This window comes from Hemiscyllium ocellatum, chromosome 16 (assembly GCF_020745735.1).
Source record: "Hemiscyllium ocellatum isolate sHemOce1 chromosome 16, sHemOce1.pat.X.cur, whole genome shotgun sequence".
NCBI lineage: Eukaryota > Metazoa > Chordata > Chondrichthyes > Orectolobiformes > Hemiscylliidae > Hemiscyllium > Hemiscyllium ocellatum.
The window spans coordinates 4,242,633-4,255,287 of NC_083416.1; the positions used below are offsets into that span (position 1 = coordinate 4,242,633).

At 42.5% G+C, this 12,655-nt stretch overlaps 1 protein-coding gene across 1 annotated transcript in view; it reads left to right on the forward strand.

Annotated features, from left to right (window-relative positions):
• fam53c (family with sequence similarity 53 member C) overlaps positions 1-12,655 on the forward strand; it is a 124,205-nt gene that overhangs the window by 65,646 nt on the left and 45,904 nt on the right. The window contains exon 4 of the mRNA XM_060837011.1: positions 10,569-11,389. Coding sequence (XP_060692994.1) covers positions 10,569-11,389 — 821 coding nt within the window. The remainder of the gene's footprint in view (positions 1-10,568; positions 11,390-12,655) is intronic.

Here is a 12,655-nt window from a genome sequence, read left to right on the forward strand (position 1 = left end):
GGGATGGTTAAGGATAAATTGGCTTTTATTTTGCAAAGGGATTGGAATGTCCAGGTAAGGAAGGCCTGCACATTATGTGGAACTTTGGTGAGCCCACATCTGGAGTATTATATGGTTTTGCCTTCCTTTCTTTAAGGAAGGATAGAAAGGCCTCTAGAGGAACGCAACACTTGATATCTGAGATAAAGTAGCTACTCCAATAGAATAATTATCGGTGTGGGTTGGACACACATTCTCTGCAGCTTAGACGAATTAGCAGCAATCTTTTGAAATGGCAAAGCTTTTAGAAGGTTTACAGGTGGGTGGAATTAAGCACAGTATCAAGGTCAGTGACTTATTGTTTATGATTGAGGTGAGGAAATAGTTCACCTAATGTACTTCAAGGAAAGAAATTTGCCATTATTATCTGGTCTGGCCTATATCTGACTGCAAGGTAGACAGTCAGGAGGCTGGAAGAACACAGCAAGCCAGGCAGCATCAGAAGTTGGGGGAGTCAATGTTTCGGGTGTAACTCTTCTTCAGGACTGGGGGTAGGTGTAGGGGGAGCTGCACAGGGGTTGGCAGTGGTGAGGGCAGGATGGTGAAGTGGGGATAGGTGGAGACAGGTAGAGGATATGACCTGGCTGGTCAGTGGGAGGAATGAATCCAGTTGGTGGCAGGGAGGGGTTGGGATGGGTTAGGATGGGAAGGAGGTTATTTGAAATTGGACAACTCAACGTTGGGTCCTTCGGGCTGTAGGCTGCCCAGGTGGAAGCTGAGGTGTTGTTCCTCCAATTAGCGGTGTGATTCGTTGTGGCAGTGGAGGTGGCCAAGGGCGGTCATGTCGGAAAGGGCATGGGAAGGGGAATTACAACGGGCTGTGACTGGGAGATCTTGTCAGCCCTTGCAGGCCCGGCTGCAATGCTTGGCAAACCGTACCCTAAGTTTACACTCGGTCTACCAGATGTAGAGGAGACCACATTGAGAGCACCTGATGCAGTAAACTAGGTGACTCAAAACGGACAGAATTACGGTTCACTCTTAACTGCCCTCAGAAGTGACTTGACAATTCACTCAGTCAGGGGAAATTAGGGATGGGCAGTAACCCAGTGATGCTCACATCGTGAGAAGGAATAATTAAAGAAAAGTGGATTTTTTTCCCATAGAATATTATGAATATTTGGATTTATGTACCCTGAAGACTACAAGTATGTTGTGAAGAGATTCAGTGTTGAGATCAATAGATATTTGTCAAATAACAGTTGAAGAATGTGAAATTGGACAGAAAAGTGCATTTAATGCAAAGGTTGAACCATTATTTTGACATATAGGAGCAAGCCCATTGAGTTGGCTGGACGCCTCCAACTTTGTCTGTCATCTAATTGGTAGAAAATAACTTCTCTCCATTAGACATTTATTTGGAGCATTAGCCATTCATTGTAATTGTCTTTGCTGATGGACTATTGAACCAGATGTTGAACTTTTGATGACAAAAGGACAGGTGGGATTTGTCACTGCTGTGTTTTTAATTAATTATGTGCATAGGCAAAACTGTAGCAAATTAAGGGCTTAAGGAATTAAGGCCTATGGGGAGAATGCGGTAAGTGGAGTTGAAATGCCCATCAGCCATGATTGAATGGCGGAGTGGACTCGATGGGCCAAATGGCCTTACTGCCACTCCTATGTCTTATGGTCTTAAATGGATTTCCATGCAGGCATGTGTGAGGTCATCCATTTTGGGCCTAAGACCGGTGAGACTTCATTGTAAATGATGAAAACATCTAGAAACCATGCAAATCCCAAAGGGACTCCGGTTATAAATACATCATAGTTACAGACCACAAAATGTCATGAGCAGACACAGCAATTCATCAAAAAGCTTAATGGAACTTCAGCCTTTCCATGGGGAGTAGCAGAATACAATGTGTTAGAAGCTGTGCAGAGCCCTGGTTGCACAACACCTGCAGTTCCGCGCACCACACCTTAGGAACGTTATATTGATCTTGGACAGAATGCAATGTCGACTTACTAGAATGACTCTAGTGGTCATATGATGAGACATTGTGGGTTGTATTCACAGGAATTTTGAAGATTAAAGTGATTTGGTCAAACTATCCAAGTACACAAAGGGAGCTATTAGAGTTCTTCAAACCTGTTACTGTTGTTTTGTGGAATCTAAGGCCAGGGGACAAAGCTTTAAAACTACATCCAGGCCTTTCTGCAGTAAAGTATTAAAAACACTTCCACACACAACAGGCTGTACTTTCGAACTCTCCTGCAAATGACAGTACTGGATTACTTAGTTTCAATTCAGAGGCTGATAGATCTCTGGGAACCAGTGGCACTAATGAATATTGAGCAAAGGCAATCATTTAATGTTGCACCATGCATAACGTATGATCTCATAAATCGCAGAACTGGCTTAAGGGACAAATGGTCTTCTCTTGTATTATTTTTATACCTCAATACAGAGATTTTAGTTAAAAGCATTAAACAATTTGTTCAAAGGTAGATAAATTGGTTGAGATAAATGCCACTTGCTACAGTATATGTAGAAAAATGTCTGAAGGTGTCTCTTAGACGTGTTATTGAATATTTAGGCAGTGTGTCACATCAGGAAATATTGTGACAGATGGCCAAAAACTTAGTCAAAGCAATAGGTTTTAAAGGAGGAGGAGAGGTGGGGATAGAGAGATTTTGGGAGAAAGTTCCAGAACTTCGACCTGGTCAGCTGATAGGAGTGACAGAAATGAGGGATGTCCAAAAGAGCAGAAGCCAGATTTTGAAAAGTGCAGAAATGTTCTTGGGGTGGGAAGCTGTTGGAGAGATACAGGAAGGGACAGGACCATGAAAGAATCTGCATTCAAGGATGAGAATTTTAAAATGGAGGGGATGCCAGATCTTGAGGTCAACTATTTCATTGAGTCGAATGACTGAAGTGGTCCAAGGGACAGAATGACTTGCTCTTCTCTCTGTTATTGTTGGATAAAAACCTATGTTTTCAGATTTCAGAAAAACAAATCTGCAAGCTAGAACATCAAGTTTAGATCTGGTTTTCAAACCAGCTACATTGGGATGGGAGCATATCCAAGGCACATGACCAATTGCTCTGATGAGTACTTCACACAAAGGAGATGGAAGGGGAAAAAGAAACACACATGACAATCACTGGTGTGCATTACACAGCAAGTAAAAGTATACAACTCACAGCCTTCCATGGTGAGCCCTTTATGAAGCTGCACATGAATAACAATGATTTCTCAAAACCTGAAGTACCAAAAAACTGACCAAGGATTCAGTGTGAATCATTGATTCCACTTGCAACTATATAAAGTTACCCAGCTTCAGGGTTCACAGGAGTGTTACTGTGAGAAATTCCAACATGTTGCAGTCTCTAACTTAATTCCATTTGCTCAAAGTTACGTTAGACTGCTAGTCCTGATCGTTTTAAAAAGACAGCATATTTGGTTTATGGCATGGGGGTGCTATGTATTCTAGTGTTAATAGCAAACTTGTTAGTGTACCTACATGTGTATATTCTCTTGAAACCATTATAAAGACGTAAGTGTTCTCCACTGAATTCAACATTGTGCTAGTATGCATCACTTGCAGTAACTCCAAAATATTGAACTGAAGTCAGTTTGGACCACAGGAGAATCAGGTTGAAGTCTTATCCCAATGACCTGAAAAATATCTGAGATCTGCATTCACCTAAATATTAGTCATTTTATGTATCTTTATGCTGAAGCTGTTCAGCTTTAGGACTGAACAATATTTGCTATCCAGTATCAATGCATTGCAGGAGAGCAGATTTGATTCAGAGCAGAACTCGTCTACATCCTTTATTTGAGAAAAGGTTAGAGATGGGGTTTATCTAGTCTGTCAAAAAGCATAATTCAACATTAACGTCTATTTATTAATTGTCAACAAACTTTTTTTCATTCTCCTTTTTATCTTAGCTGAGAAATATGGGGCTTGCTTAGTTGTGCTGCTCAGAGATTGAGTGGAAAAGGAATCTGGATAGGCTGTTTTATATGTCCTAATTACATATGATGCATTTGCCTATTAAAGCTGTTGGTTCAGTTCAAATTTATACATTTGTATTGCATGAGAGCTTCCTGTCAAAATCTAAAAGTGGTTTACATGTAATTAGTCTGAAATACAGTGACAATAATGCATCGCACGGTTCCACAGATGAATGACTGGTACACACGAAGAAATCTTCACTCCTCTAAACAGTATTTTCAGTGCTGCTATGGGATCTTCAATCTGCTGAATCAGAATAGACAGACAAGGGCTCAATTAAAATATTGGAAAAGCTGCACCTCCAGTAATTAAGCTAGCTTTCAGTACTGCAATGAAACATTTAACTGCGATTATGTGCTTGAGATGCAATAGCTCAAGCACAGACAAGTGCACTATCAGCTTAGCCAAGTTGATACTTGACTTTTGGTACATGTTAATTGACTCCCCAAATTCTGTAACCTATCAGCAATTAGATTTTAATAGACTGGTTGCTAAATAACATAGCATAAAACACTGGGTGTGGGAATGACTCAATAAAATGATCTGCATTCTTCCATTCATAAAAATGTCAGATATCATTGGAAGCTTTGAAACAGAAAATGGTGACCGTGACGACTTTCCCATAGCAGTGATCACAATCTGTCTGAACCTCCATGCACGTATTTGGCATTGGAGCACTTCCAAATTAGGTGTGTCAAGATTAGCTGACACTTATTAACCAATTCATCACTAAGTGGTTGTTGTCAACTGGACTAAATGGAGATTAACTATCTACAGGTCAACTGTTTTTATTAAAATCTGCAGGTTTTAATTTCTCCTCTTTTGAAGCCACAAACAACATATTTGGATATAGTTTGACAGGAAAATTGCACTCTCCTGTGACTTGCTCACCTGATCAGCCTACGTTCATAAGGTATAGGAGCAGAATGAGGCCATTCGGCCCATCTGCTCTGCCATTTGATCATGGCTGATATGCTCCTCAAGGAGGAGAAAGTTAAGACTGCAGATGCTGGAGATCAGAGCTGAAAATGTGTTGCTGGAAATGCACAGCAGGTCAGGCAGCATCCAAGGAACAGGAGAATCGACGTTTCGGACATGAGCCCTTCTTCAGGAAGAAGAGCTCATGCCCAAAACGTCGATTCTCCTGCTCCTTGGATGCTGCCTGACCTGATATGCTCCTCACCCCATTTTCCTGTCTTCTCTCAATATCCCTTCAACCCAGTACCAATGAAAAATCTAATTCTTCCTTAGATTTGCATCCTGTCTCAGCAGCCACCATACTTTGGGGTTGCAAATTCCACACATTCACAAGTAGTTTCTCCTCAACTTTGTTTTAAATTTGTTCCCCCTTATCCTAAGACTATGATGTCTCATCTTTAGAATGCCTCAGAAAAGCAAGTATCTACTTCACATCTATTGTATCCACACCTTTTATCTTGCATACCTCAATTTGACCATTCATCTAAATTCCAAAGAATATAGGCATAATCTGTTTAATCTCTCTTCATACAACAATCTCCTCATCTCTGGAGTCAAGCTAGTGAACCGCCTCTGAACCGCTACATCTTTTATCAAGGGGACCAAAATTGTGCACAATACTCCAGGTGCTGTCTCACTGATACCTTGTATTGTTGTAACAATGCTTCCTTACCTTTTTATATTTTATTCCTTTAGCTATAAAGACCAGCATTCCATTTGCTTTCTTTATTATCTGCTGTACCTGCATGCTAGTTTTCTGTGATTCATGAACGAGTACACCTAGATCCCTCTACACCAGAGCACCCCAAGGTGTGTCCCCATTAAGGTAACTGGTCGTCTTCCTTTTTTTCAACCCAAATGCATTACCTCTCACCTAACCAAGTTAAAGTCCATCTGTAACATTTTGGCCCATTCTCCTAGGCTGTTTATATTCATTTGTAAGGCTCTTATTTCCTCATTGCAATTTACCATCCAGCCTATTTTTGTGTCATCTGTAAATTTGGCTATAGAGCCTTCGATCCCTTCCAGGGTCACTCAACCTGAAATGTTAATGTTAACTCTGGTTTCTCTCCACAGATGCAGCCAAACCCGCTAAGCTTTTCCAGCAATTTCTATTTTTGTCTCTCATTTATAGTATCTGCAGTTCTTTCAGTTTTTACGTGATCAGTCTTCAGCTGTGAAGTGCTGATGAGCTTTTTAACAATGGTGGTATCGCAGGAGTCCAGTCCTGCCCATTGTCAGCTGTCCACCTGAATCCAGTTTTCAATGAAATTCTCTGGATAGCCAGAAGGATAGTAAATTCTAGCTTATTTTATCCTTAGCTCAGGCACTGAGGCTAATTGTCTTGGAGGGGCTGAATGGTTTGATGCATTGTAGCTTCTTTCCATCTGTCAATGATGTCAAGAATAGTTTGGAGTAAAATTATTTTCAGACAGCAGTGCTGTAAGATTATTGCAGCTAAAATGAAAGTGGACATTGAGAATATCAGCTGAGGTTCCTACACAACTAACATCACAGAATGTTGAAAGTAGATAGTGTCATGACCTGTGGTTTGTAGATTTTTTTTTTCTTTTCAGTATCTGTAAATGTTGAAATAATTATCTAATTCTGCCTTCCTCTTGCCATAAATATGCAATAGCTTTTGAGTTGTTGAAATCAACTGAGAAATTGTAAGCCTATTTCTGCAACGCATGCAATTTTTTTCATCTTAAAATTCTCTGCGTGGGCTTGTACGCTATTGTTCATAACTGGTTGCAGTTCTGCTTGTGTCTATCTTCTTCTCTTGCCTTCCTATCCATCCACGTAAGATTCCAAGGCAGACTGCTGGAATAGTGAAGATGCTTAAGAAAACTCCTAAACACTTGTTTATCTCCCCAATTTGTTTTGCACATGGTAGTGTGATCAGATGGGGAAAAGAGTGAAACAAATGTGAAGATGCCTTTTGTACCACTTAGCGTTGGTCATTGAACTATCCTCTGTATACCATAGGGCATCTTTATGACTGGTATTTTTACTTTTGGTGCCATTAGTAACATCAGATCAAAGGAGATTTGGCTCCAGGCCATGTTATTAGCCTGCAGGTGTTGACGTGTTCATTTTATAGACTGTCATTGCAATTCTGGCCAGAGCCTGGCTTTGTGTTGTAACAGTCTGCATGGAAGGGTCAAATGAAATAAAACAGACTTGGGTTAAAGGGTGGCAGTGACCTTTAACCCAAGGAAATCTATCCTAGGGCAACAGCTAGCTTTAATTCACTACCTTCACAGTCAAGCTGGTTTGAGATAAGAGACATTTGTTTGGTCGAGGCTCCTAAAGAACCCAAAATGTGGAAACTCACAAGGTTCTCATACTGATCTGCAACCTGACTGTGTCAGCTTCCAAAACTTAAACAGTTGTTGATACATGATTACTTAGAGACAGGATTTATACTTTTAAAAATAATTTGAATTATTGTGCTTGCATTGGTCTCATGCTTGACCCCCTTCCAGCCCCCCTTAATTGGTTTGCAGTATTCCTGCCCTCTGTCAGTCGTCTTCGGCAATCACACACAAATGAACATGATTGTCCACCTAGAACATTCTGTGTCACTAGTCATGGGTTTGTGGATCTTTGGTGTGGTTGATGAGCCCAATCCTAGAGACACATCGCTGACCACACTTTTGGCAGGAGTTTCCGGGGAGTGGAAATGGTCCATTGCCTTAAGATCACAGGCATTCTTTTCTTCCAGTCCTTTTCCTACTTCCTGTTGCCACCAGGTCTTCCCAAAGGATTGTATCCATTCATACAGGAGTTTCCTCCAGGTTGGTTTCTTCTGAATGAAGGTCTCCCTTGTGTTGACATCTATGTTGCATTTCTTGAGGGAAGCCTTCAAAGAATCTGTGACACGCTTCCTTTGTCCTTCTCTCGTTTGAGTGCCTTCCTTGAGTTAGCTAAAGAAGATTTGCTTTGATAGTCAGGACACTGGCATCCTAAGCAAGTGACTGGCCCGACTGAGTTGGTTTTGGTTGGACGTGGCCTCGATATTGGTGCAGCTTGGTGCTTCAGGGACACTGACGTTCATACGCGTCCTCCCAGCTGATGCAGAGAATTTGCATCAATCAGCATTGATGGGACTTTTCAAAGGCTTCAGGTGGTATCTACACATACTCTAAGGTCTGGAGTCAGAAGGATTACTGCCTTATACGCAAGGATCCTGAGCTCCGTGTCGTTGTCATTGAAAACTTTAACCCTTAGGCTTCCGAAGGTGGTGCTCACAGCTTGGATGCATTGTTGAATTTCTGCATCGGTAAGAGCCTTCGATCAAAGGTTACTTCCCACGTAGGGGAAGTGTTCCAGGTTTGGGAGGATTTCTCTGTTGACCTCAGTGGAGGGTTAGACCAGACCTTAACTTGGGACAGGTTTGTAAAGGATTTGAGTCTTCTTGAGGTTGAGGCAGAGACCAATTCTTCACTATGCTTCTGTGAAAGTATTAAGTAAAGCTTGAAGATTCTCTTGTGAGAAAGTACTGATGACATTGTCATCCACATACTGAAGTTCCACAAGCGAGGTCAGATTTCAGTTTCTTCTTGGATTTCAACAGGGTGAGGTTGTAAGTTTTCTGTCCATCCTATAAATAATGGTCACACCCCTGGGATGTTTGTGCTCGACAAGATGACCAAACGTGGAGATGAGGCTGGAGAAAAGGATCAGAATGATGACACATCCATACTTGACATCAGTCTTGATCTCCAGAGGATATTACCATCAGTGAGGACTTTTTGCTGACACCTTAATGTTGGAGAGACAGAGGATGTTGATGAATATCTCTGGACAGCTAGCCTTTGACAGGGTCTTCCATACTCTTGGTCACATTGATGATGGCCTCGTAGTGTAGTTGATGTTGTTGCTGGCACTTCTCTTGGAGTTGCCGTGCTGTGTAAACAATGTCCATAGTTCTCTGGTTTGGTTGGAAGCCACACTGGCTTTCTGGATGGATTTCTTCAGAGACTGGGACAAAGTGCCTAATGACGATTTAGGCGATGATCTTCCCTGTCATAGAGAGCACCTCAGTAATTCCCATGGTCCGTTTTGTCTTCTTTCTTAAAGACCATAGCAATGGCAGCGGCAGTTTCTTTGATTTTCAGGCTTAGTTGGAGATGCCAACTAAGCTTTGTTCCTCCAAGTTTGAAAATCCCTGCTGGAATCCTGAATATTCCTGTGACTTTTCCATTCCTCATGTGTGTAATGGAGACTTCAACTTATACGCTAGGTAGGAGTGCAAGATCATCTTTGATCTGTTGGGGAATTTCCTCAAACACATTCTCATCGGCAATTGTAATGCAGTTGAGGAGGTCTTTCGGTGTTTTTTCTATCGGAGACTGCTGTTTGTTTCTCACAAGGGTTCTATCCTTATTGTATGCTGGTTTGAGGTGGCACTGAAGAAACCTGGGTGTCATGCTTGTCAACAAGGAGTTATAGCTCCTTAGTTTTTTGTCAGTCCACCTTTTGGTTCTTGATTTCCGTAGTTCTTTGCAGCTCTGTCATTGCTATTTGACTTGCTGATTTTGTCAGCCATAAAGAGTTTTCCTTCTCTTGCTGCTGAGAGAACTTGGATGATGTGGTCATTCTCGGCAAACCAGTCTGTGTGTTTCCCGGTTTTGTACCCAATAGTTTCTTCACAGCATGAGGCAGCAGCTGCGCAGCTTTTCTCCACTCTGTTTAAATGAACTCTTCGGATTTTGGTGATGACATCATTGGAAATTCACTGGCATACTCAGCCCTTAAAGCCACTGAACGTTGAATTTTTTTTTCAGAACATTATCCTCGTCTTCAGCTGGTGGCATTTGATGGGCGTTGAGTAGCCAGACTATGATAATTATTCCCTAAGTAGTGGCATTCACTCCTCGCTACCATAATTACTTCCTCCATTTGCTTGATTACTAAAGTCAGCATACTGACCGATCTCTCACCATGATTCCCTTGTGCATGAATACATCATTTCAATGGCAGGACTGTTTGGTTACCAGTTGCTGCTGCTGGATAGCTTCCACTCCAAAATTTTTTCATATTCCTATTACATTGCAAAATTGCCTGCACCGACTGCTGTTATGTTTTTCACATGATTTATTCGTACTATATTGATTTCCACAAGGTCAATATATAACCTTTTGTTGGGCACCCCAAGATAATGTGCAGGTATGGAAGGCATAAGGCTGATGGTGAAACAAGAATAAAGGTGTCCCCTCAACCACTGTCCTCTAAGTTGTACTTTAGTCAGTAAACAGACAAGATGGTGCCCATGTTCTTCCAGTTCACACTGCATATTTGAGCTGAGACAGAAGTTAAGATGCTGTAGTTGGTTACAGCACTGGACAGCGGAAAATTTAGCCTGGGCCCCCATTCCCAATTGTGGTCCAAGATCCATGCTTTGATACCCAGAAATACAGATGTTCAGATTATAATGTGGTCATTGCTTATTGATTCAGTACCCGTGGAACTGTTAAACCATGGTGTCAGTATCTTGAGAAGTCTCTGCTGAAATGTTTTGTTGATGCTTCTATGCTATGACTGTGTTTTTGACCTCTCTTCCCCTTTCTTTTTGGCAGAGGAAAGGAAGTGGAATGTATTTGACACTTCACATGCTGAATTGCCAATGAATATGGGGTTCCCTTCACTCACAAGCTACAACCTAAATAGCATCAACTCCTCCAGCCCGAACAAATCCTTGTGGACAGGACCAGCAACGAGTACGTGGATGGGTCACATGACAAGCACCTCAGTGGGGAATTTAAGTGACTTGCAATTCTCTGAAAGCTTTGCCCCTCTCCCAGATCCACCAACCAAAAGGCACTGTCGCTCACTGTCTGTGCCAGAAGACCTGTCACGCTGCAGGTCTCTGTGGAAGCCAGTGGGCTCCAAGGTGTGGACTCCTGTCAAACGGCGTTGTAACAGTGGTGGAAATGCAGGCCCACAGCTCAGTAACCCAACTCAGCGCCCCACCAGCCTTGGTCTCCAGCAGCTGCCCAACTCTGGCCACTACTCAACCACCAGCAGTTTCACTTTTTCCAGCCTCACAACATCTCCTGAATCCCCATTGCCATGGATGCTGTCGCCAAGCAACCACACCACCGATATTGGCGACAGAACTTTTTTGGGCGTGCAGTGCATTTTGCCTGAGCATTGCACGTTCGTTCCCCAGAGGCGCTTCTCACTCTCCCCCGTGCACATTCAGGAGGCAGCAAGATGTCTGCTCTCAGCCAAAAGTACACCTTCCTCTACTCCAGAGATGAACCGACGGCAGCAGGGCCTGTTGCGGAGTCACTCCCAGCCCTGTGACTTAAACGAGCGCAAGTGTGGCGTAAAACGAAGGCACGATGATGATGTCCGGTGGACAAGGCCCACCTTAGACTTCTTCAAAATGAACCAGGTATGTACTAATGTGTGGGAACCAATTGATCTCTTAATCCATTGTAAAACAATATGTAATATGAATACACAATATTAAGGATCTAGAATCAGGCCTGGAATATGAAAAGCTTTTCCCTGCCTTACAACATCTCCTGAATCCCCATTGCCATGGATGCTGTCGCCAAGCAACCACACCACCGATGTTGGCGACAGAACTTTTTTGGGCGTGCAGTGCATTTTGCCTGAGCATTGCACGTCCGTTCCGCAGAGGCGCTTCTCACTCTCCCCCGTGCACATTCAGGAGGCAGCACGATGTCCCACCCCGGAAAAAAAAACGCCATAACTTTTGATATTATCTTAACCAGTTTCCAATAAATATTGCTGACGATCAAGACTTCCATGTCATCAGACTGCTCAGCAATCTTTGTCCTTTATGGATTCTGGCATCCTGCTCTTTCTAAACTGCCTTTGCAAAAATGTTTCATGTGCATCTGAATTAAAACAAGTAAAGGGATGGGGATGGTGAAGTCAGTTCGGCAGCCCTGCTTCTCCATTACTGATTTTGATTAAAGTTACTTGTTAATTATCAGATTGGCAATGCAAAAAATCGTAGCTAGCTAAATAATGTCAAACTTAAAAATAACCTATTTTTACCAATGTACTTGCAGAGCTTGCATGCCAACAAGTAAATCTGCCAAGATTTTATTCACTGCTAGTGCAGAGTCTGGAGTAACGCTACCTCTTGTATCTTTTTACTTGTTCATTTTCCCACCCACCCTAGCAAACCATTTTGTTCTTATTGTTCAGACATAACGCTTCTCTGTCCTGACTCCCTTACGTTGTCAGAAGTCACACAACAGAGCTGAAAATGTCTTGCTGGAAAAGCGCAGCAGGTCAGGCAGCATCCAAGGAGCAGGAGAATCGACGTTTCGGGCATGAGCCTTCTTCAGGAATAGCTCATGCTCGAAAGGTCGATTCTCCTGCTCCTTGGATGCTGCCTGACCTGCTGCGCTTTTCCAGCAACACATTTTCAGCTCGGATCTCCAGCATCTGCAGTCCTCACTTTCTCCTAGAAGTCACACGACACCAGATTATAGTCCAACAGGTTTGTTTGAAATCACAAGCTTTCAGAGCACCACCTCTTCATCAAGTGAAGTCACCCCAGTCCAACACCAGCACCTCTGCATCATCCCTTAAAGTGTGTGCAGGAGGTCCTAAGTGGCTGCTAGATAACTCTACAAACAAATGGTAAAGTTCCAATCGAAAAACCTGCTATGATACACAT